The sequence below is a fragment of the Pomacea canaliculata genome, linkage group LG9, assembly GCF_003073045.1.
Source record: "Pomacea canaliculata isolate SZHN2017 linkage group LG9, ASM307304v1, whole genome shotgun sequence".
In the NCBI taxonomy this organism is placed as follows: domain Eukaryota; kingdom Metazoa; phylum Mollusca; class Gastropoda; order Architaenioglossa; family Ampullariidae; genus Pomacea; species Pomacea canaliculata.
This window is the reverse complement of record NC_037598.1, coordinates 11738214-11763769: the sequence shown is the minus strand read 5'-3', so window position 1 is coordinate 11763769 and position 25556 is coordinate 11738214. Positions and strand designations below refer to the sequence as shown.

Sequence of the window (25556 nt, the reverse complement as noted above, 5' to 3'; positions counted from 1 at the left end):
CCAGCCAATCAGCAATTCTAGAGAAAACAGAATCTCAATTAGCGGTGAAAAGTCCGTTGCGTTCAGCCAGGAACTGTTGCGCATCCATTCATGTTTTGTTATTCCGCTGTGTGCGCGAGCGTGCGTGCCTGTGTGTGTGCGAGACCACTCGCGTAGATAAAACAATCGATGGCAACGAGGCTGATAATGGAGTCAATGATGTGTCTCGTCTCATCATCATGCCGCCCCCATGTCCATCCTCAAATTTCATCTTGCAAGTTTTGACTGCGGCCGAAGACCTTGAGGACCAAATTTCCATGCTCCCAACTTGTCTAGTAATTACAGTGCCGACATTATACATTAGCTCCCGCAGAAAGAGGGGTAATAGCTTCATAACACGAGTCTAATGCGGTTTCCTTTGCCAACACACAGCTGCAGGCTAAGTCTGCCATACCGACAACGAGCTACTCTCTTGGCGGTGAGGACCGGACGCTCTCTGACAAAGAGTTTTGGTGCTAGAGGGGAGAGGTCGCATCACGCAACGCTCTCCCTGACAAGTTAGTTATCGGACCTTACGTCTTATCGGAGTGAATTGGAGAACAGAGACATTAGTTACCTTCAAGTTTAAGAAAATTTTTTTTTTGTTTAGAATCTTCGCTGACATAGTTTTCATTTTGTCCCCAAATAATAGTTATTTCTCGCTATACAAGTTTCCGTTATCACCCACATTTCTCTCACTCTATATAAGTACCAGTATCAGGTAATTTGTTCATTCTGCTCAAGCTTTCGGTACCACCCACATAATAATGGTTCACTATAGAAATATACATAACTACTCTAAACTACTCAGACAACTGATTTAACGAGTTATCAAGTACCTGAATCGTTTAACCACTTGCTATCCAGACGATGACAGCCGGTCTTCTCGTGTGCGACTCTCCTGACTTCACGCTCTCGCCATTTCAGACAAGGCTCAAAACCTTCAACCAAACGTCCAGGCCCACGGACTTCTAGAACATCACAATTAATCGTCCCACGATTCAATGGATACGACTATCCCCAAGACGAATCACTATCACTCTGTCGTCGTTTAGCCGTAAGCGTGTCAACCATTGGTGACTCCATGCTCCATGGTCAAGACACCAGCGCTAAGTCCGGCAATCAACGTCTGGACTTACAGGTCTCCGTGGACCAGGGTTACTTAACCACGACGATCAAACGCCATTTGATGCAACTTAAACGATAATGGAAGGCATGCAAGCAGAAAGCAAGTGAGGTTTGACTAAACGAAATGAATGTTTCGAAGACACTTCAATGTTAAACCACGCCCTCAACCTTGTGGCCTTCAAGTCTAATAGGTTAACGACGTGGAGAACTGTGATGAAAGAATACTTCATTGACTGATCGTTAGCAACAGATGGAGGACGATTTCTGGCAGTTACAAGTTTTAAAAAAAACATCAAAAACGAACGAATTACCCAAATTTGTTTTCATATTTAAAACCTTAAAAAGAAGCTGCTGACAGAGCGATGTTCGATGAATATCTATTAGATGAGCAGCCAAGCTCATCGTGCTGACCGTATCACAGAATTCATGACATAGTCTATGACAAAGAGTTAGTAAGATTAAAAAATATTGAGCAATCACATCATAATCAACAGCAGAATGTAATTAGTTTATTCAGTGAGATCCCTGCTGTTAAAAACACGACCGAAACTAATAAAGTCAGAGCGGAGAACAGGTCCAGGTAGTTTGCAGTGCAGAAAAGTGGAGAATAATAATTAAAATCACTTCGAAAAAGACAGAAACAGAATAGATAAATGTATGCGATAATACATGAAGATTCAACACTGATACACAAACCCAAGCACATCCATTGGGAAGCAGAATGAGACACGACTCGCCCCCTCAGTCTGTGAGGCTGCCGAAAGGTTAAGAGATTCACAGAGAATTATTTATGCGACATCCTGCTGTCTCTGGATGTGGCACATAATCTATAGATACAAGTCTCTGTCAGAGGCGCTAAGCCAAACAAAGGGTAAACAGGTCAATTAGGTTAAGTAAGCACAGAAATAATACAAACATTATTGACTGAGGCGTCTGCATCGTCCCTGTCGCCAATATATTCACGCCAAGCTGTCCAACAGACTCCCGTTAGTCGGTAAATGACGGTTGCAGACCGTGCGAACCCATCCTTCCCTGTAATGAGACCTCATCTGGACTCGAAAAATAGCCATAATTTTTGTGGGTGCCACGTACGATAGACCTACTGGACTTCCGAACAAGTTGATGTGTTTGGTGACATTTGCACGATATTTATCCCAAGATGATTAACCCATTAACCCATGATGATTGCATAAAAAGAAAAAAATCTGTGTTAAAATCTGCAAGTTGGGCGCTATACTCTGAGGAATCACACAACTCAATACAGAAAATGGCTAAGTACATTTCATGCTTAATTAACTTAGTTTACATAAAAGATACACAAAATATAAGAAAATAAATAAAAACTTCATAATAGTAAAGGCTGACGCAATCCTTAAATACGAATCCAGTCCATTGCGGAGTGGAAAAAATACTATTGTCTTTTATAGCAGGACCTTTAGAATGAATAAGACCAATGTACACAATTTGTGAGTGAACCTGTCAACAATTTCATGAAGCATTTCTTGAACATTTCCGACGAAGCGGATAACACGCCTCAGCACTCTGTTTTTCCTAGAGGGGATCGCTACAGGCCTCAGCAAGAGAGAGAACTTTCACCAGGAGCACTCATTCGCTTGACCCGCCACTAATAGCTGCTGCTCGCGCGAACTCTGTGACCCCTGCAACACATCCCACCCCGATGCCGGAAAGATGCAATCAATTTTTAGGTTCTGCTGATGTCCGCGGTAACATTCATTCCTCTCTTGTCTCCCGTTGCCACATCTTGGGCACTGCTCTGCTGGTGGTCCTTCAAACCATTTGGTATTGTGAGAAATCTCGCATGTAGGCCCAATGCCTCTTTCTTTTTTTTTTTTTTTTCTTTTTTTTTTCTTCTTTTTAATAATCTTCCGCTGGTACCCTGGGGTGTCGAGGGGACGTGAAGACGACGGCTGATAGCTCGGTGTGGAGTCTCTGTAACAGTGAGGTCAAGCTCTTTCCCACACGTTCCACCCAATATCTGCAGGGTTGTCCTCTTGCTTGGATTCATGAGAATAGGTTCTGAATGCTGGCGAATCGAGTGGAATCCTAGTCAAGTGATCGAACCGCGTGATTCTCTGCTACTGGACGTGTTGATGGACTAATGTTCCCCTTTCCCCTACCAACCATCTCTCTCATTTTCATTCGTTTTGGATCGTGCCTTTCCTTGTCTTGCTGGCTGCCTCTCTCAGACCTTTCGGCACTTTGTTCTTGCATGTTATTGTTTTCAGTCGCCTTTTGTCATTGTTCAAGACTGGTAATTATGCTTATTACCTGTGCCTTAAAATTCTAATAATGGACTCGGGTCTCTCCCTCTCTAATCCTTGCCATAATCAGTGTAAACGCTGCCCAGATACTTTAAGTAAAGTTTGAGTAGGGGGGTTAGGGGAGGACCTTCGCGCCAGACACAGCATACCATCCTTGTGACAATAACAGCATAACGATGAGACTGCTTCTTTAGGTTACACAACAATAGGCTGGTAGGCGACTTTCCACCCAAGGGACTCTCATGATGAGGAAATAGCTGTCTGCGAGGACCAGCCTGTTGAGAGGACCCCCGCGCGTGCTCACGCATGCCTGCACGCACTTAGATTCGAGTGCACGAGTGCAGCAACACGGTTTAACCACGCACCAAGAGGATGGCCGCAGTGACCAGGGACGCCTGCAATCGAGTTTACTTGTCTAACTTTCTTCGGCGACGACGTAGACTACAGAGGTAAGAGATCAATGGACTGACTAACTGTTTTTGTACTCGCGGATCATCCGTGGTTAGTTAGTTACCTGACGACATCTTTGTGTGTGGGTGTACCGGCTGTTTATGGCTGTGGCGAAACGGTAGCTACAATGATTTTTTTTTTCTCTCGTCAGTTTTAAAAACCCTCATTAAAGTAGACCTGTTTAAAGACCCTTCTGTCCAATGGTGAATACTTAGGAGAGAAAGTGTATTGTGCATTAAAGCAAAATTGCAAACCCAGTGGAAACAAAACGAACAACAAAACCACTAAATTAGTCACAGTAGGTACAAAATATCCTCAAGAATGATAGCCCCAGGTGTCTTTATAGCCTTATTAGACGACAATGAACTTGGGAGCAAAAAAGAGACAACGGAGTTGATGTCTACTTGATTCTTGTCAACAGCTGTCTGGCGTGAAGTAAATGGAAAGACTGTAAGTTTATGATTTAAGAAGAACACGCACCCAAAAGATGTCGTCCCATTACTTTAAAACAAAACACAAAAAGAAAGAGAAAGGCTACAACATACACCAAACTGGAAAATGAAAAAAAAAAACAAACAAACAAACAAAAAAAAACAACAACAAAAAACATTTAGCCGGGTGAGGGCTGGAAATAGGAGAGTTCCTCCTCGCCCCGATAAAATTCTTCTCCTTAATAATATTATTCTTTTATTTCGCCGAGTGCCGAGAGGGCCTAGCTTTTCTCTTCGCAGTCCTCTCTCACGAATCCTCAGCTCCCTCCGTCAGACACCCCCGGGCAAAGCCTGATGACCATTTCCGGTGTGCTGAGGTGCTGCGGGAGACAAAGTTTTGGAAGCTGTGTCTCCCACGACTGCCCGCGATGCCAGCTCCCGGTGAAGGCCAAAGCCTGCGGCCACCCAAAAAGCGCAATAATGCCGCAGGTGCCGGAAGATGTTCGCCACAGTTTTCAAATTTTAAGGAAATTGCTTTCGACCTTTCGTCGCGATTTTGCATCCGCGGAAAGAAAAAAAAAAAAAAAAAAAGAAATGACACAAAAAGGAGACATTCTGCTGAGAAAGCATTTTTCTTTCCTTTTTAAAAGAAAAAAGGTTAACCCATGGAGAGGGAAAAATGTCTTTTGCCGTCTGTCACGTCTGCGCATAAAGCCGTTCCTTCAGATGAAAAGAAACCGGGATTAAGAACAATGTATCATGTTTTACGTGCTCTAGCACGTGTGTGTGTGTGGGTGCGTGCATGCTAGCTACCTCTCCTCTACCCAAGTGCTGGCGGGCGGTTAAGGGGGTCACGTGACGGCCCGGTGCTGCGTCTGCTGCACGCCCATCGAAGCACGTCCCTCGTCACTCGAGGCTCTCGCACGTCGAACGGCATTTGCTGCGCGCCATCGGTGAACGATAAAACGATTGCACGCCGGGTGGCCAGACGTGGCGCAGTCGCCGCCGCCAGCCCTTATCCCCCTAGGGGACAACTTAGACCTTCTCCTTCCCGTGGCAGCTTAAGCAAACGTCCGTCACTTCCCAAGAGCTGTTTTAAGCTGCCGGTACTAAGTACATCTTGTATATATATAGCCGGGTATGTGAGTGCGCGTTCTTGATTTTAAGAGAAATTCACACCCTTTGTCGGCTCCTTACCGAATTTGACAGAATTAGTGTAGGAAGACAATAGATGATGTTGGGTTCGTGTACGTCCTCACAAAGATCTTTACCTGAAGTGTCTGTTGTTTAGCTTTTATTAAGCATGGTAAGGTAGGAAAAGCAGTATTCCCCAGATTATAGGAAACAGTATTTACACCACGTTGTACCCAATAATCGTTACACACAGAAAAGTGGCACCGTACTAGTTCGGCCTTAAAACAGACGATGAATGGAAGGCACAGTGACAGGATTAAAAAGTCATGATACCGGAAAATAGTATTTGATGCTCTACCAGCGACATGGAAACACGATATGAAAATGGAGCCTCGTGTACCGTACATTTTATCGTTGAATTTCGTTTTACTCAACACAACCGGACCACAAAATCGCTCATCATAATCTTCTTTGTGTTATTTGTGCTTTCTTCTACTTAACAAGTCCTCCTTTATGTTTAATCATGAACTTTATTTATGAAATTAGGGAACGCAATTTCCGGTCGCCCTAATGCCGCTCACACTCATTGCCTTTGTCTCCCTCCACCCCTCAAGCCCCAAACTCTTTTATCCTCGAGAACCAGACTAACCACCAGCCCACAGTCTTGTCTGGGACCCAACGAGCTTCCCCACCTCCCTCCCACGTAGCGGGCAGCTGATTCCACTGTCCAGACTAATGAACACCTCTGCGGACGTCTCGCTCCTCCGTTCTTCTGGGCATGCCTGAAAGGCTCCCCTTCAAAATTGACACCGGAAACGAAACGAATCAATGAAAATCCGAGTCCATGAATAAAAAATAAGGATTCTGGACGCTTCTGATGTCTGGCACCCAAGTGACCTCTTCGATGGCTGGTCAAGCGCCTGACTTCCGTGTCATCAAGTTAGTGCCAGTTCCGGGTGGCGCGCGCATCGCGGGGGAAGGCGGGAAGAGGAAACAAATTCACAATCTACTGACATTTTTGTATGCTACTGAGTAGCGGCCACAGCGACGTAAACAACAAAACAATAACAATTTTTTTTAAATCAGCATAAAACTGATTTTAAAAAAAATAAATAAAAACTGACAGCAATATTCAAATAACAGGCAAATGGCGCTGATGGCTTTTGAGATTGCTTTGCTGCAAGCGAAGACTGAACTGAACAGGAAATCCTGATGATCGTAGCTTATTTTTGTTTTGTTTGGGTTTTTTTGGTTTGTTTTTTTTTTTTTTTTTGTTGTTTTGGTCTGGTTTTTGTGTTTGTTGCTGCAACTCAAAGATGCACCACATTTTTCACCTCAATCGCAGGCATTAATCAAACCTTCCTACGCATTTTCGCTTTGACTAATTGCCTATTAATCTTCCGTTTTTAAATCTTCCAAGTGTTTCTTTCAACCTTTTCTGCTTTCATCTAAAATTATCTTTTTGCACGACCTCGCCTTCCTCTTTGTCATTTCCGCGGCCGAGCATTTCACAATGTTGACGCAGCCGTAGTGTCACGAACCATAAATAATTTAATTACTGGATGTCTATCGTCTAACGATTTTTAGTTTCCATTTCTAGCCTTGACGATCAGATTAAAAGCTGACTGACCCCTAACACACCATATAAAAGGAAATACGAAAGATTACTGTTTGTTTGATGACCCCATAAATTCATGGAAAACCATCGGTCCTCAGGTGTGGGCATACACACTGAAGGTGATAAAGGGATGCTTTCAGAACTCGCCCCCACCGATCAGTCACATATAATAGAATACTTCATCGCTAATGGTCATTCCCCAACAAAGTTGATTCCGCTCACGCCATAATCAAACACAGCAATGAGCTATAATGTCTTCAGTAGGAAAACGTCCACGGAGATGATGACACCTGTAAAACGAACGAACAAACTTTAACGATAAGACCATCAACTCATTTCAAGGGACAAATAACAAAATGTTGTGCTGGGGTCCAACTGTGGGGGGTGGGCAGTCCTAACATACAAATTAAAGTGAATAATACAAATACAAGACAAATCATAACACTCTAACCCTGCAATACAATTCGCGAAAAAAAAAAATCGCACGCATCTGAGTAGTCTTACATCAAAATAATTCTGTATTAAACAGAGTTTCAGCACTTCGAGTACTGAACAACAGAGTTCAAGTGAAATTGCACGGACGGCCAAGGAGCTTATCTAGCATGGATTTCTCTAGAAGATCTGCACAAAGAGAAGCAGATAAGAAAAATAAATAAAATGAAGATGGGTCTCGCGAACCGCAGAACGAATAGATTAGGCGTTTTAGGATTAGGCATGTGTTGTAATGCGCGAACTCGAACGTACCACCCCTACCCCTCTCAACAAAAGGGTTTGGCTTAAACTAAAAAGAACATAAAACCCAGTAATTATAAAAATACGCTTCGATCTTCATCCATCCCCATCCCTGTCTTCAAGTACAATCGTAAAGAAATATTTCAGTAATTATCTCACAATTTCCTGATGGACTGGTGGTAATAATAATAATTTTAAAAAAAAGCTTAGTTAAGTCGCAAGCCCATAAATAACCAACAAAGCACATTAATGCACTAAACTTGACATCGGCTTTTAAATATTATGTCAAGCACACAAGAAATCTCATGCAAGCGACTCCAGGATTCCCGCTAAAGTGCAAGAAACTAGCCAACATACCCCTGCCCGAAGGTAAAATTAAATAAATCTATAACAGCATCAGTTGTCCAGCGACCCCAGATTAGCCCTAATTAAAGGTGCACGTGACATGTTGCTGCTACACAGATGACTGAGTCAGATGATTGCCCCGGCACCTTAACCAGTAAACAATAGCTAGATGACTCAGACTAACACTTGGACACCTGGTGTGGAAGGTCAGTGACTCGCCAGACACACGGAAGCTCTTCAGCCATCGGCCATCGACGCAAATGACGACAGATGGTGATGCAATCGTATAGCCTGTGGAGGTCACGTGGTGCACGAACACTTGCTCCAGCACACTGTACGAACAGTCCATGAAACCTCGAGGCAACCGCCAGACAAAATTTCCACCGCTCTAGTTCAGGACTTGTTTTCACGAAGTAAATTGAACCTGCGGGATACCTTATCTAGACTGGGTAAACACTACCCGCTTGTAACTCTCAGTACGTTTTCATGGCATCTGTGCTGCTTTACTCAAAGACAGTTAAGAAGTAAAATGTCAAGGTCTGTAACTTTATTATTCTGCTTTCCACAACCAGTTCATCTTCTACAAAAGTTGCTAGTTCTTTAAAGAAAATTCTCGAGTAACTTCAAGTCCCGGCAAACGATCAGGCCACACTGCAGGATGATGCTAAGCATGTTCCCGCAATATGACCTACATCGTATGCAGTCCTACTAGTCAGCGCAATTTAGGTTATCATACCCCACATAGTGTCTTGCTGATGCTGCGACAAGGAAGAGAATAAGGTGCTGAATGACGTCAGAACCACACGTATACCCGTCACGTGCAAGCAACTACACGTGCGTTATGTACTTACAATATCACGTTTATCTAAAGAGCATCCCCGTCCCTCTTCCAAAAAAAAAAAAAAAAAAAAATTTTGAATGTCACGGGAGACAGCGCACTTGATGACTTTTCCCCTTTAATTAGCCGCTCTCCGCGTGACTGCTGGAAGCATGTACTCCCAGTCTGATATTTCAGGCTGGAGAGGAAAGAGTAAAGGAATCGGATTTCGACGACAATAACAAGCCAGATGCTGCCATCGGCTTATCTTCATCATCGTCGTTCGCCGCTTGAATAAAGTGGAGACGCAGCAATAACTCTGATACATGTTATTATTATTTATCTTTACAACAACGCATAATGTTCTTCTACGACTTCCACAAAAAGTTTCGCACTTCCAGTCACACACACAGAGAGCTCATTTTTCGTACAACAAATTAAAACTCTGATAGCTTCTTCCTGCAAAACTATCTCCCTTGCTGGGGGTGGAGAGGAGAAGACGTCATCTAACAACTTTTGATTTTCAGAAGCCGGGACCTAGAAATACCAAACGGCAATATACTGCAATTTACCGAACCTACGGTTTATAAAAATCTGCTGAAAGCAGCGAAGGCAATCAGCTAAACGTAATCTCATCAATTCAACGGCTAACGACTTCCTGGCAAAAATCTCCATTTTTAGTCCGATCTCTCTGCACTTAAAATAACAAAGACGACGAAACGGTTTCCGAAGCTTACTGTTTTCTGATTAACGTCTCGTCGATCCGCCACGACAAGTAATGAGAAGTAAAGAACAAAGTCCTTGATGCCAATGCCTGCAGGAAAAATATGACGCGCATTCATTTCCGTTGACAGTGGAAGCCGGACTAAAGCTGGGCTGGCGCCATCGCGAGCAAGATGCCCACGAGTAAGACTGGTCAGAAATCACACCTTAGACAACACAACGGAGTTAGAGGAGTTAGAGGAGGAGGAGGTTTCAGAAGCAAGTCCTTTGGGCAAGGATTTCAGTCAGTGCCACGTGACTTTTCACTCGTTAACTAAAGATTAATGTCTACTGAAACTGCGCAGCGAAGAATATAATAAATTTGACACATGAAGCAAGAAAAACAGTCAGACGATGGATAATAATGAGAAGGTAGATGGTCAGAGAAGGGTGGGGAGGGAAGAGAACGAGAGAGAAAGAAAGAGCGGAGAACAGGATATCAAAGCGACTGAAAGGAAAACAAGAAACAAAGAAAAAATATCTTAAGGACGTAAATAAAGCTTCTTAATATCTTACCTGGATGCCGGTTTCCGTTATCACTGCAATCTTCTGGTTTGGGGACAGGTCTACTGTTTCTCCATCATCGTGGCAGTCTTCCAGGCTGACAAGGTGTAACACCCAACAGTCGCTCTTCACTTACAAGAACGATAACGAGACAACTGTCTGATTAAGAAAAATAATAAATAAAAACATAAATAAAGAAATAAAAATAGATAAATGTCATCACGAATATGATCGATACAGAGCAAGGAAGAAGAAGAAAAAAAAAGAAAACATGTTCGAAGACTCACCTGTCACAAGTTCTGTGGAGATCAAATTCAGTCATCGTCGTCACGGCATCAGCGATGATGACTGCGCACCGGCAGCATTGCAGCGCCGTCTGGCGTGTGGAACGCGACCTCTGGCAGAGTTAATAACTATTCTCGTCTGTCGCAATCTACGGTTTGATCAGCTGTTACAATGCGGACAAGCTCGCCATTAGTCATCATCAGCGTTTAGTATCTTCAACTAGATCGGCCGGTGACGTCTAGGGTCAGTGAAACACAGCAAGACCCTCAACAATGCTCGGTCATCAAACCTACTGACAGCTGGTATATAAGGCTGTACAGATTCAAAGTGGATTTCAAAACAAAAAGGTGGTTTGTCATTGTTTTTACGCCGCGCCAGCAACAAGCTATATTAAAGTTGGTTGTGGACATGGCTGGCACCACTTTAGCTCATTCTGATGATGACAAAATAATCCACAAATTCAAAGAATAGGGAATTCGTCCAAAAAAAAAAAATAAAAAATAAAAAAGACATTCTGAGAAGTACGTACATTAACTTCATATCTGAAACAACTTTCATCTCATTTATTGTAGGTCACACATGGAGTTGTACAATCTGTTAATCAGCACCTCCAAAAATTCCTTCTAAAGCCTTAAAAATGCGACTCCTTCCATGTGCGGTGCCCACGGACAAACAACAAATAAAGACACCGAAGGTTTCAAGAATTGTGGTTGTGGTCCAGTGACACATCTACAGCCGGACTGCAGCAATGTCATACATGATAACTCTGAGTTTCAGCGTGTAAAAATGTGTGTGTGTGTTTGAGTGAGAGAGAGAAAAAAAGGTGCGACGTTCAGCCACCTACATGGAGAGGTTGAATCACGTGATGGAGGGGTGGTTGGAGTTGAGTGGAGGGGGAGACAGTAAGCACGGAGCACGCAATACAAGAGACACACACCGGCAGTCGCTCAACACGGGAAGATAGGCAAAAGAGTGGAAGGAATTAAGCCAAAGAATCTATGTGGTGACCGCAGCAGTGGAAGGGATGGATATCTGAACGGTCAAATATTTTCACGTAAGGGAGTTTCCATTGCTGCCGCTGCCACCCCTGCATTGATTTGTATCAGACAAAAGGAAGAAAAAAAAATGTAAAAAGAGACATTGTGACGCGTTGTATTCTGGTATTGTTTTTCTCTTACGTCCCAAACAATCCTCGTTATAATGCAACCCGACAAAAAAGCAAACCACACAAAAAACACCGACGTTATTGACACAGGTCTACACGTACTCCACGAGGACAACAACCTCCCACCCATCCACCCCAAAACACACAAACAACGAGGACAGTTGTACTCACTGCGTCAGCCTCTATCAGAACCTCCAAACAGCGCCTCAGGGCTTCAACATTGTTGACGCGTCGCTGGTAACAGAAGACGAAAAACAAGTTGTAGCCAGAGAAAGCCGGAATGGTTGCTTTCATTTGAAAAAAAAATCAAAAGGATGAAAGGATGGGGAAAAGTTCAAAGGCATAAATAATCAGCTCAACTCTAGAAACCCAGTAAAGAAAAGAAAAGATTGTGTGGACAAGAAGGATATCTCTGCAAGCTATACAAATGTTAATGTGATGATGATGAGAAAAAGATCTTTATCGCCCATTTCCCCTACTTGAATTTCAATTTCCACTTCAATTAAAGGCTCAATACGCTGTACAGAAATTACAAAAATACAACACACAACGACACAAATATATCTACAAATAAACATAGTGCACATAGAGCAAAAGGTAATTCTACAGAAACATATTAACCCAGTATCCCAAAGAGTAAGATTGACGTCTCTCGCCGAAAGAAAGACGTTAGCAGACAGGTGGAGAAAGAAAGGACAGCCCGATGTTTGGAGACAGGAAAAACTCAGGGCATGGGTAGATGGAATGGGGTGGGGAGACGAAAAAGAAGTCAGTCGGCTGCACATTTAGGAGGTTGCCACAAGATCGACATCAAAGGAATCTTTGTTGACGTTTGCTGTGCAGACGCTTTCACTGGACACCAGGGCCGTGGAAAGTCTGCGAGTGCACTAAGTAATATTGTAGCCCGAGGCACCGACCAATGCCTTGCCCACTGTCCTTTGACAGAGGCGAGGGCAGGCAACAGGACCCTTATTCAACAGGAGAGATAAAGAGAAGCAGACTGTCACGGACCGTCCGCAGACATGCGCATTCTTTCCACAAACCAAAATATCCTGATCGCTTGAGGGTGGGCGTACCTTCTTAGAGGCACAAATAATTATTCAAATCAAATACAAAGTCATATGAAACAAAGGCAAAATCCACACTCATAGATTCACTCCTTCATTCGCCACACAAGATGTATTACCAATATGTTATCATTCATCCCACATAATATTAAAGGTAACAATAAAATCGACTCTCCTAAATTATTGTCACTGATGAAGAACCCAATGTTCGCTCCCGATGAAACATCAACCTCTTATTTTAAAGTCTTTGAGACCCTCCCAAGTCCTCTATTCCAATTAATCCACTGATCTTCTTTCCACGAAGTCTATTTATGATTGAAAATAAATGGTTTTTCACAGTACCCACAGTTTATAAGCAGACGTCTCGATCTTGCGCATGCGGCCGTCTCCTAGATGTTTGGCCGGATGATGTTAGATTCGCTGAAGGCCGGGAGGAACCTTTCCTCCACGGCGCTTACTCTCAGGCTGTGAAGAGCTGCCCCTTCCAGGCGACAGAGGGAAGTCGGTGCCCCAGTCTTGCACCAAGTTTTCTGTTCTTTTCTCGCTGATACCAGTGTTTAGTTTCTTGACCCCGCCAAGAAACTGGGATGCCCAAGCCACAGAGCTCCCCCACGGTGCGAACACGGACTACAGTGACTCACGACCTGTGAAGTACATCCACCTGTAGTTTACCCACGGTATTACTTCCCGTAATACTTTTTTCCGCTGTCGCAGCAGTTGCGAGAAAGTCCCGAGAAAAATCCACCAGCTCCAACTTTTGTTTCGCCGTCTGCTCTCTGCTTTCCGTTTTTTCTCTAACGTTATTTTCCTCAATCTTTTACGTCACCTTATTTTGACGTCCCAGTTTGCGTCATTTGCTCAAGGGCAAACAACTTCCAGCCCACTACGCTAAATCAGATCAACCACGGTTGTCGATCTTCCCTCCTAACCCCCTCTACTAAATACTTATCCGTTACATTCCTCCCCTCCTGAAAAAAAAAGAATGAAAAAATCAATTTAAGAGTTTTTCTTTCTTTCACTTCTACGGGATAAATTGGTCCCACTCGATCCGGGATAGATTGTCAGCGAGAAGATTCTCTGTTCCCTTAAATGTTACAGAACGTTTTTCTATTCAACTACTACCATTTCTAATACATAACAGTTTTCTGAACAATCAGTCAGTACAAGAAAAATACATTTTCCATGAAAAACACAAGAACATTCTGTTCAACTACTTTACAAGTGACAAATAAAATTCTCTTGCAGTTACACAGTTCTTCTGGATTATGGGATCTGTTGATCCGTTTCTGATCGTGACAGAAGGTCGGCCCGTTGATTCTAAGTGTTTGCAAGCTATCTCACAGCAGTCCTCTATAAATGTCCATTTTCTTTTCTTGACTTTTCCCAGCTCGGTTTTGGACTTAATGAAGCTCTTCTGATGGTCCTTACATAAGATAACCGTAACTTGTTTCTTCTTTTCCTCCTTCCTTTTCCCAAGTTGACCTCTCAGATACACTTTCATTGCTTTTCTCTCATCGTATGTCTGTTCAAGTTCCCTCACTTGTTTTATCAAATCTGTCCCATCATACTTGTTAGCTGATTTCTCCGCTTCTAATGTTTTCTCCACGTTCCTAAGGCGCAGCTGGACGTTTTCTAAGGTAGATTTGGTTTCCAGGTGAGCAGCTCTTTCTGCCTCGAATTTTTCCTCCAGCGATTTCACTCGTGTGATGATATTCTCAAGATCCTTGCTATCTCTTTTCTCATTTCCACTCGTGGAATCTTTGTGTTTATCGTTGGGACACTCCTTGGCGATGTGTCCAAATTCTTCACAGGTGTAACATTGGCGCGATGATGTCCATCGATGCCGATTGCCAGAAGATGTTGTTTCTTTCTGAGCTACTTGCATTTCTCTTTGTGATCTGTCTGCTGTTCTCACTCTTGATAATCTTTCTGCTTGTAGCCTAAGTCTTTCTAACTCACACTCCCTTTCTCTCTCTCTTTCCCTTTCTTCCCTTTCTCTTTCTCTTTCTTCTCTTTCTCTTTCCCTTTCTCTTTCTTCTTTTTCGGCTGCCCATTCCGCTTTTGTTGCTGCCCATTCTCTCTCTTGTTCCTCGTCGAACCTCTCAAGACACTGTTTGACGTATTGTTCCAGGGCACTGTTAGTATAACCCAGTTCCTCACCCTGGGCTATGAAGCTATCTATATCCGGGAATACCATGTCTCCCAAGAACAATTTAAAGAAATGTACCCTACGATGGCAAAACACGAGTAGTCAAAATAATCCACCAGATACAGTACTAATAATACCTTTTGTACAATATTTGTAAACCTGCCTCGCCTAGTACCGCCTCACCCTAAAGCGATCACGTCGGGGTCACCAAGATGTCACGGACCGTCCGCAGACATGCGCATTCTTTCCACAAACCAAAATATCCTGATCGCTTGAGGGTGGGCGTACCTTCTTAGAGGCACAAATAATTATTCAAATCAAATACAAAGTCATATGAAACAAAGGCAAAATCCACACTCATAGATTCACTCCTTCATTCGCCACACAAGATGTATTACCAATATGTTATCATTCATCCCACATAATATTAAAGGTAACAATAAAATCGACTCTCCTAAATTATTGTCACTGATGAAGAACCCAATGTTCGCTCCCGATGAAACATCAACCTCTTATTTTAAAGTCTTTGAGACCCTCCCAAGTCCTCTATTCCAATTAATCCCACTGATCTTCTTTCCACGAAGTCTATTTATGATTGAAAATAAATGGTTTTTCACAGTACCCACAGTTTATAAGCAGACGTCTCGATCTTGCGCATGCGGCCGTCTCCTAGATGTTTGGCCGGATGATGTTAGATTCGCTGAAGGCCGGGAGGAAACCTTTCCTCCACCGGCGCTTACTCTCAGGCTGTGAAGAGCTGCCCCTTCCAGGCGACAGATGGAAGTCGGTGCCCCAGTCTTGCACCAAGTTTTCTGTTCTTTTCTCGCTGATACCAGTGTTTAGTTTCTTGACCCCGCCAAGAAACTGGGATGCCCAAGCCACAGAGCTCCCCCACGGTGCGAACACGGACTACAGTGACTCACGACCTGTGAAGTACATCCACCTGTAGTTTACCCACGGTATTACTTCCCGTAATACTTTTTCCGCTGTCGCAGCAGTTGCGAGAAAGTCCCGAGAAAAATCCACCAGCTCCAACTTTTGTTTCGCCGTCTGCTCTCTGCTTTCCGTTTTTTCTCTAACGTTATTTTCCTCAATCTTTTACGTCACCTTATTTTGACGTCCCAGTTTGCGTCATTTGCTCAAGGGCAAACAACTTCCAGCCCACTACGCTAAATCAGATCAACCACGGTTGTCGATCTTCCCTCCTAACCCCCTCTACTAAATACTTATCCGTTACACAGACCAAGGCGACACCACTTAGCAAATCACCACCTGCCTACGTCACAGAGAAGGTTTCCCGCCGTCAGCAACACGGCTGTTTTGCTGGTCCAGACAGGAAGACAGCTATCACACACGGAAAGAAAATTAACGTGCCGATGGACAGATCCGAACCCAGGCTCCGAGACCGTCACGGTCTTCACCGCATCGCTACAAAGCCGACTATTTCTTTCCTCCACCCACTTGCGTCACGCATGCGTAAACCGTCTCTTACTTTTGTCTTCATAATATTCCCAAAAAAGAATATAGAACCTTCTGTCCATTTTGTCTGCTCAGTCATTCTGCATAAAATATACAGCGTTGTCTTATGCAATCATCTGAATGCTCTAGTGCCGCTCTCTCTCTCTCTCTCAAAGAGTTATCACTCGTTCACTACTTGGAGGATATCAACTGACCACCCTAATGTCCTGTGGATTGGGTGCGCGGTTCTCAAGATTTCTCACGTCGAGGCAAGCAAACGGGTGGAACTGTACACCAGAAATGTACCGCTGCTTTCCACTTCACTCACCTTAGATAGAAATAGCGGCCACGTGGAAAGCAACGTGACCCCACCCCCCTTTTCTTCCCGTATACTTAGCACAAGCCAGAAGTTAGTGAAATAGTCTACTATAAATAGTCTCCTCACCAACCCCAAACTCCCCGAGCATTCGTCGAAAATAAATTTCTTGAGAGTGGAAGACGAGAGTCAAGATGCAGCCGTTCTCCATAATTTCACGACGTTGAAATTGCAACTACCAGATGAGCTCAGGTGTCTGTGGTATCCGCTGATGTACTTAATTAGAGGCAAGCTTGTATGTCCGGCAGGCACTAGCAGCAAGATGCATTTACTGCTCTCCAGATGCTGTCTCGGGACCACTTGCATACTCCTACACAAAATTACTTCCACCCACGCATAGGCCATCCTACCTTTGTGGTGCCACCCTATTTAATGGCATCCCACACATGAATATGTCTTATCAACTTTGCGAACAGAGACTATGGGAATAGTGCACTTACCTAATGAGCGCAGGGCATCGTTACCTAACACAACGCCGTGAAGACCATTTTATAACAGAGGTGGCTGTAATTAGGGGCAGGGAGGCATCTGGGTATCCCCCGGCTACTATATCTCCATCCTTTAGTTACAGGCATCAAGTAGTTATTACGGATCGAATGCAAGGCGTAGATCATGGGGTTATTTCATGACCTTCGAGACCTTTCCCGTATTGCTTCCGCTCAGCACCTTCCTCTGAGGCAATGTTATATCTCCTGTCAACAGATTCAGTACGAAATCCCGAAGATCGGGAATTCCAAGCAATTTTTTATTATTAAATGGATATCCTCGCTTAGAGCTGCCTATCTAACTTAATTACTAAGGACGAGAGGGGTGGGAGTCTGGTCAGAGTCAACTCAGCAAGATAACACAGAAAGAAGACAAAAACATGTAAACAAAACTGTACAAAAAAGATGTACGTATTCCATGTCAAAGGATAAAGGCCAGTGGCCGGGTTTAAGGAGATCTTTCTGATCATGCTATCGCCGAGCAAACAGAACTTGGTGCCAAGCTTACTTGGATTATTTAAAAACAACAACAACAACAACAACAACAACAACAACAACAACAACAACAAAGGAAAGAAAACAAAAACGAAGGAAAATAAAAGGCAAAAGACCATACAATAGCTCTTCTGCACGGGAAACTCTATTGGGACCATCAAAAGGCCATCTAGGCTGCCAATAAGGGGTTTGGAATGCAAAAGACAGATGATCTTAAGGCGTGAGATGCTTTACTTTTTCATTCTCCGCTTAAATACTTGTATAGCTGGAAGGTGAGTTGGGGGCAGAAGGAAATGTGCTTAAATCGGCAAAGGATAATGAGAACCAGTGTCGAATTAGCTTGGCCATCACGCTCCGTGATTTAGGATTTTTTTTTTTTCCAGAACTGTGGATGCGAAAGAGGATTCGCGGAATTAAAAAATAAAATTCTGGCGTAATTTCTTACCATTCTTCCGTACGAGTTCTCTGAGGAAAATTATTTGTACAAACCATGGATTCTAAGCTCTATCAAAACGCGATTTAGGTCTTTGGATTGACTAGGTCGGGCAGGAGACCCAACGCAATACAAATTAATCTCCAAAATGTGAGTCGATAAACGTGATCACCTACCCGCCATGACCCTCCTCCCCTCAATCTCTGTTCATTTCTGAGAGGCAAAGCTAATAAAAATCGCTTTACACAGACATGTCTGGAAATGAGGTAGAGTGGTGGAGGACAAAGATACTCCACAACTGTGAAGGCCACAGTCAACGGCAGAGCTGAGACCAGCTGTTACCAGAGACACTGGTGATGACGTGGTGTTGCTGACGTCATGTTTTTACACCTGTATATCGAGAACACAGGAAGGTTTTGCACTCTTGTACACCTTTCATACTTCAGATGAGAGAAAAAGCAATGCTGACAATACAGGAAATGACTGGACAGGAGAAAAATTGCATTCCTTTTATTGCAGGAAATTGCAGTTGTAGTAAAACCACGAAAAAAAAAAGACAAACCACAGACAAATTAATGATATGGTATGGGGGTTGGGGTGGGTAGAGGGCAGTTCTCGTACAGCTGTTGATAGACACGCTTAGCATGTAAAAAAAAGTAAAGGTCATCTCCTAACCTTTTCAGGTCGTTGGGGATGAGCCCTAACTTTTCTCGGGGCCAGCTGTATGCGAGGGCGGTGCTCATCTTCTCTACTTCGCTACCTTGCCTTCCCCCAACCGTCTATGGAGTCAGGTACCAATTTCCGCCAGCTGGATCGACTGGGGGAAATTTGCTGCGCTAATCGGGTATTGAACCAGCGTGCTCTCAGTTCGGACTATGGGAAAGATATTCCCGTAATATTTCAATACAATACAACTTGATTGATCCCCAGGGGCAATTCAAGATAGTGCTCGTACTAGCAATAATATATACAAGATATAAAAGAGATAATATAAGTGTATCTCATACGTGGAATGAATGAGTTGCGGTGACGATTGGTTCTGCAGACATCGCGTACCTACAGCCAGACTACAAGAGTGAGAACTCACAACATACCAACACATGATCAGAAACACAGAGGACGTGTGATGCCTTCCTGAGGATTTGCTGATGACAAAAGGCTGCCTGATTCCGGTGATCTTGGAACAGATATTAACAAGGGACACAAGACTGTTCCTGATCCCTAGGGAGAGGCTGTGAAACCAAGAGATGAAAGAAAAAGTTACGAGACTTTCAATTAAGGACTGACAAAACCGAGTAAGGAGGACAACAGAGCTGACAGAGAAAGATCTGAGTTTTCGTAGGAGATACAGACGTTGTATCCTTCCACTGCTTTTTATCTGGGAGCTAGGATCCCTAGGTTAGTTAAGTTTTAGCATCTGCTGGTGACGTCTAACACTTCCTTCACAGTCAAATTCTTACACACGACGAGAAAGCAATTAGAACTATCTCCGAATCATAAACTTTTTTCGAAACAAAACAGCGACACAACTTCACATTGCAACCAATAAAATAACAGAGAATGTCCCACGAGACGGCAACAAACAACCGTACTATTTTATTAAGATTGGCAACGGTCTTTCCTAGCTAAATATCACTATGTCTCCAAAATAATTTAAGAATTATCTTCTTGTTACGAAGTCTAGACACGGTTTCCACATCATATAGCACGTCTCACGTGGTTCCATCACCTTCAACCTTGCCCCTGCTTTCTAGACATCACGGCAACAGTTATTCTGTACGCTTTACTTCCTGTGATTGTCTTTCTTGATTGCGCCGTAATTTCATTTCGGATAATGAAGCGCTTTAAACATAAGCGGTGCTCCGACATGGGGCGATCACAACAACCAACGTGGTCAACAAGGCTGACCGCCATGTTAAATTGTTTGTCGTGGCCCCACCGCCAGTAAACCTTGTTGACAAACTGCGGAGAAGCTTTCACACGACCGACAGTTGCACCACGTCTCCGGAGCATGCTGTGTCACCAGTCATCCATGCAAGAAGATATCTCCGTGTCACAGAGCTCAGCGGGCTCAATTCTGGTTTAGCGTTTTCTTCCTCTTTTTTTTTTTTTCCTCGGGAAGTTTTCGGAATGATGGTAACTCAGCCAAACGTCGTCTGACCTCATCCTTCTTCCTCTTAAGTACAGCATTCTTCTGGCACAACAAACTTGCTTGGAGATGTCCCTGAATAAAGTTTTAATAATATGCGGTTCTTATTCATTACACCTTTTCCTCCCGTCACTTCTAAAATGATCGTCATGTAATAGTCTGAATTAGGCTGGGTGCTCAAACATGTCTGAACACACTGGCGAGGTAGTGAGCCGCAGAACTAGGAAGCGGTTGCCATGAACACAAGAGAGAAAGTAGATCATGCGGGTGGGGGCGGGAAGCTCAGAAAAAAAAGGAGAAACAAGATGTCTGAGGAAGCAGTGAGTCTCCCATTTATGTGCTCTCCTCTGCATTTTTCTTCTTTAAGAAGATATCATTCGCACATCAGAGGAATGAGAATGGATCGAATACAAACACTCTCTCTCTCTTTCACACACACGCAGAAAAAAGATAAACTGTTAGTAAAGTGCGATAAAAGTGCTAGAACATATAAATGTTACTGCCAAAGCCAGAAATCGGCAAAAGTTAAAAATATACGGCCAGCTCGGGGAATGACCAATGTCGCTGTAAATAGACCGGCCAATGTTTGATCTTTTCTTGATTTTGGGATTTGGCCGGACAGTTTACAAAATGGCATGGGGCGATAGGCCAAAAAAGTCATCTCTATCATCCCTTGTTGTAAACTTTTATGACACTGCAAATTACCCATAAGTTTGTTATTTCTATATTTGCAGCGATTTGTTGCAATTGCACTGCTGTAGTACAAATCCAGTGTAGTAGCCTTAGCCACTGGTCAATGACTGGGAAGACGCGAAGGTCCGCAGTGATTTTTCTTCTGTGCCCACGGATTCCAATGGATTCTCGTGAAGATGGAAAACTAACTTCTGTTGTTTCAGAACACCAGAACTGTTCAGAGCTTGTAGAAAGCGTCTTCGACGTTCACAACAACTGCAATAACGCTTCTTGGATCACCGCGACCTCTGTCAACATCCGGTATACGGATGCATACATTATCTCCAGCTTTCACTAGTGAATACTTTGCACCTGAACTTTTTAGTATCTTCGCATCTTTTAAGCAAAATAACACGAGCTGCTTATCTATTCTTCCTGATTTCCTGTTTATGTCATAGCCTGCAAGTAATTTTCCCTCCGTACCCTTCATTACCTACTCCACAAATTGCATGGACATCTTTGCCGCAGGATCCCCAAGAATGGGCTGACCTATACTTTTTCACACAATACACAGAAACGTTTCGCGTTGTTATTGTCAGCCAAGCAGTCTGGACCTTCCAATGGTTTGATCGCCACGGCAGCAGCTTCATTTCCGGAGGCAGTCTCCTCATTTATAAGATTCTTTATTTCTTGTCCTACATTCTCAAGGTCTTCGTCTGCAATTTTGTTATCAACAGCCTCTCTGGAGCAGATCTGAGGTACTCAGCCCCACTTTTGCTTTGCAGCCAAGCTTAGCCTCATATGGCGACTGCTGATTGCCTTATTGAAAAGAACGGTTTTTCGTGAATGGAATAAATCAGCCCCAACGTGTTGATTCATTTGTCTGCATCATCATATTCTAAATTCTAAACATCGTGGTTGGCACGTTCCACAGAACCTTGGCGATGGCTATGTGTCGGTTTTCAGGCCACGTATTCTTTACTTTATTTATAACTTTGTCCGCAGATTCTCTCATATTATCAGACTGAAGCACATAAAGTGTTGAAAATATCAAGTAGTTGGTAAGCAGCTTCTTCTGCTCTTTTGATTTTCAGAGGTCGCAATAATATAAACTTGATTGTGATTAACTCGTACTCGCCGTCAGGGTTACTTTGTCTATAACATCTACTTGGCATCTTGAGTTAAACGACTGTGTACTTCTAGCAATATGTGTCATCACCCCGCACACCACTTGTGTTGCGTGCCCTATGACCTAACCTTTGAACTGAAAGCATTCATTTAGAGTACTATACAGATACGAGGAATGCAGTCCTCACAATTAAACCACCGTGTCAGTCACAGAGGCAGGACCTTCTCCGAAAAGCAGTAGACGAGCGGAATATTATCGTCACGGCGTGGCACCAAAGTAGCATCTACACTGGACATTTCAAGTACCTCTGAGGTTGGCCACACCTCTAGGCCAAAGTGCGAAAGAATTAGACTCTGATGAATTCCAAAAATACTGCCTGCCTCAAGCAAACCAATCCCTCACAGATGACTTAAATAACGCGCTGGACAAATTTGTTAAGGCTATGTAAGAAGCTGCTGTCTGCATGGCAAGAGAGGTATGAAGTAAAATAGAATGTGGTTTGATCTTTCTCCCTCTCTCTTGCCCTCTCTTAAACACGCAGACAAACTACTTCTTGCCACTGGCTTCACCGCAAGCATCAACTCTGGCCCAGCAGTCGGAAGCCTTGATGCTACATGCTGCCCTCCATTCCCTGGGAGGCTATAATACGATTGCATGCGTCCGGTCCCACGCTCGCAACAGCCGCGAGGATCTGCCTGCAGGGAGGAGAGCCGGTTCCTTGTAACGGAATTTGGTCTTGCCATTTTGTGACGGATGTCAACATGAAATCGCGTTTTTGTCTGACAAGAGGAAGGTGATAGAGTAGGTGAGGGGTTGGAGGGGAGTGGGTTACAAGGAGAGGGAAGGACGTTACGTGGAGAGTTAAAAAAAAAGAGAGAGAGGAGGCTAGATAGTGGGCGGCAAGGGGACCATCACTTGCTAACAAGATGCGCGAGGAAAGTCCCAGCTCAGCAATAAGCAGCCGTGTCTGGGTGTTTGTGTTGGAGACTTAAGTCAGAATCGGCAATAGATTACCTCACCCTACTGACAAAATGAATGGAGATAAGCGGTTCGTTGAACGTTGAGTTTCAGTTGGTCGTAATCTCGCATTCAGTTGGTCGTAATCTCCGCCTTCGAGGGAAGAGAACGATGAAAGAGAAGGAAGATTAAGTATTCAAAGAGAGAGATAGGAAAAGAAATTCCATAGACGTCTTCTACAGGGGCTGGAGATATCAGCCAAGGATCTTATGACTCCCACTGCAGATGTAACGAGCAAGCGTGCTACCACTGCGCTAGAGGGCGCCCCTGAGCCACGGCCTCGAGATCTTAGTAGATGTCCCCATGCAGCTTTCAGCTAATCTACAAAACAAGACGAGGTAGGTTGGGGACTCACGACGTCAGCATGTTCATCTTCCTTTCTACACCCCCAACTGTGCCTCAAAGGCACTCGTGTGTAAGGAAGGTAACCAACAGTTCTGTCCACAGACGATGAGGGGGTGGGAAAGAGTGTCCAAAGACGAAGCCGCCACGCTTTACAGACAATCCGATTTTTCCTGCTCATCTTCGTAGGATCGTTCATTGGTTGGTTTATTTAGTTGGAAAAGTGCTTCCACCTTGAGGCGATTTCTCATTATGGAAGGAGAGGGAGGGGGAGGACACCGGAGTACTCGGAGAAAACCCCCGACGCCCAGCCCTGTATGTGTCAGGTTCAGACAGTGTCCCGAGACGAGATAAGAACCCTGAGCCGCTCACAGTGGTGACAAGCAAGTGTTTTAACCCTGTGGCCTATCAGGGATCACGGACAAGAGGCGAATTTAAGGTTCAGTGGCTGCGATCGCGGCGGGTATCATACTGCTCCCGATATGAAGGCACTGCTAACGTGCGGTCAAACTGCACACGACTCCATCGTGGCATTGGTGACGTGCGCCCACGCTGTCCACGACACACGAGCTTTGGTGACGTGCGCCCCCTCTTCCCCGTGACATGCGATCACACTCTACCCATGGCGACGGCCTGGGTGACGTGCAATTATTATCGCACTGCTCACGACTCGCTCGCGGAGCTGGTGACGTGCGGCCACACGGCACTCCATGTGACGGACAAATACCTTCCTAGGGGAAACATTTCGCCGTTTCCTTTTTCAGAAAAATTCGGTGAATTGACGTATTCCGCTGACGGGTACCCTAACGGAAAAATTGAATTACTCGGATGTGGTGCAATGCCAACGAGATTTTAAAGCAGCTTAATTTCTTCCGCCCTTTTAAAACTGACAACGCACGTGGACATCAAGACAAGCCTGATGCAAGGTGCAAACTATTTATTATTGTGTGGCAGGCTGACGGGAAAAAAATCTCCAAATCGGTAAGCGTTGGACTGATGCAAAGCCAGCAAGTAATCACCTCATTTCCTTCAGTACTATTTATTATTTTTATTTACAGTACCACGCGAGTCATGTAATGGACTTGACTTATCAGCATCACTTTTATCTTCCGTCCTTTCAGACTAAGTGGAAAAGCGCGGGGTGTGCCCTCCAAAGATGATCACCTACAAACGTTGCAATTACCCATAATTTTAGTCACAGAAAAAAAATTTGCATGGGGTGTTCTTTCTCCAAAACTAAGCAGCAGACGACCAAGATACGCAGCTGAATTTGTAAAAAATGTTTTGGACTGCTAGTAAGGAAAGTAGAAGAGAAACTCAAAGAGAAACTCGGTCATACAGTACCTCTGGATATTTGAACAAGCTAACAACACGCAGTAACAGCACTTAACTCTGAAAGGCATTAATTTTACGATCTGTTCAAGATAATAAAAAGTGGGCCCGATTCCTTAGACTCAATTACCTATTTCTTAGTGAGTGTAAACCCATTGGCCCGCAGCGCCGCGGCAAAATAACATTTCTCAATTCTCTCCCCTTATTAGTTATCATTTTTTTCTTTGTTTTCTTTTTTCGGCCAATTTCGGGGTTAACAGGCGCATGCGTGCAGATTCTCTCTCTCTCTCCAAGTCCACTGCTTTATGAGCGAAAAACTTACAGCTCACATTTAAACCGATTCTGACAAGCGTACGCGTCTGAATAAAATAAGAAAAAAAATATATACGCAGATAACATTAAAATATTTATAGAGAAAAAATCGCATGATGTCTAAGTAAGGTTTAAAAAAAAAAAGCTCATCTGATGGTGTCTCCTTTCGATGAAACCAGCATTGTTTCCGATCTCGTTAGAAAATGTGTGTGCGAGGGGGTAAAAAAAAATAGAATGTAACAGCCATTTCTTTCGTGGCAGCGTGTTGGTGAGGTTGAGAAGAGAGAAAGAAAAAAAAAGGAACTAAGAGGGAAAGAGAGAGAAAGCAGACATGGAGGATAAAAGAGAAAAGCCTCCCATAATTCATCAAAAACTTCTTATCACCCCATCTGCATACCTGTCGTCCCACTGGCTGCTAGCCACAGCCCTTCACAAGTCGCCAGTCCAAAAGGTAAGCTTGTAAAGCTCT

General features: G+C 43.8%; 2 protein-coding genes across 7 annotated transcripts in view; both read right to left on the bottom strand.

The window, feature by feature from the left end:
- Window positions 1-11834, bottom strand: part of LOC112571834 (FMRFamide receptor-like) — a 68765-nt gene extending 56931 nt beyond the window's left edge. For 3 of the 5 annotated variants that reach the window (XM_025251155.1, XM_025251154.1, XM_025251159.1), the window contains exon 1: window positions 10234-11834. The gene's annotated coding sequence lies outside the window, so the exon portion shown is untranslated. The remainder of the gene's footprint in view (window positions 1-10233) is intronic. The other 2 variants (XM_025251156.1, XM_025251157.1) reach the window with 2 other exon arrangements.
- The window catches only part of LOC112571831 (general transcription factor 3C polypeptide 1-like), a 142138-nt gene that overhangs the window by 88107 nt on the left and 28475 nt on the right, over window positions 1-25556 (bottom strand). For both annotated transcript variants that reach the window (XM_025251150.1, XM_025251151.1), the window contains exon 37: window positions 11843-11905. In XM_025251150.1, coding sequence (XP_025106935.1) covers window positions 11843-11905 — 63 coding nt within the window. The remainder of the gene's footprint in view (window positions 1-11842; window positions 11906-25556) is intronic.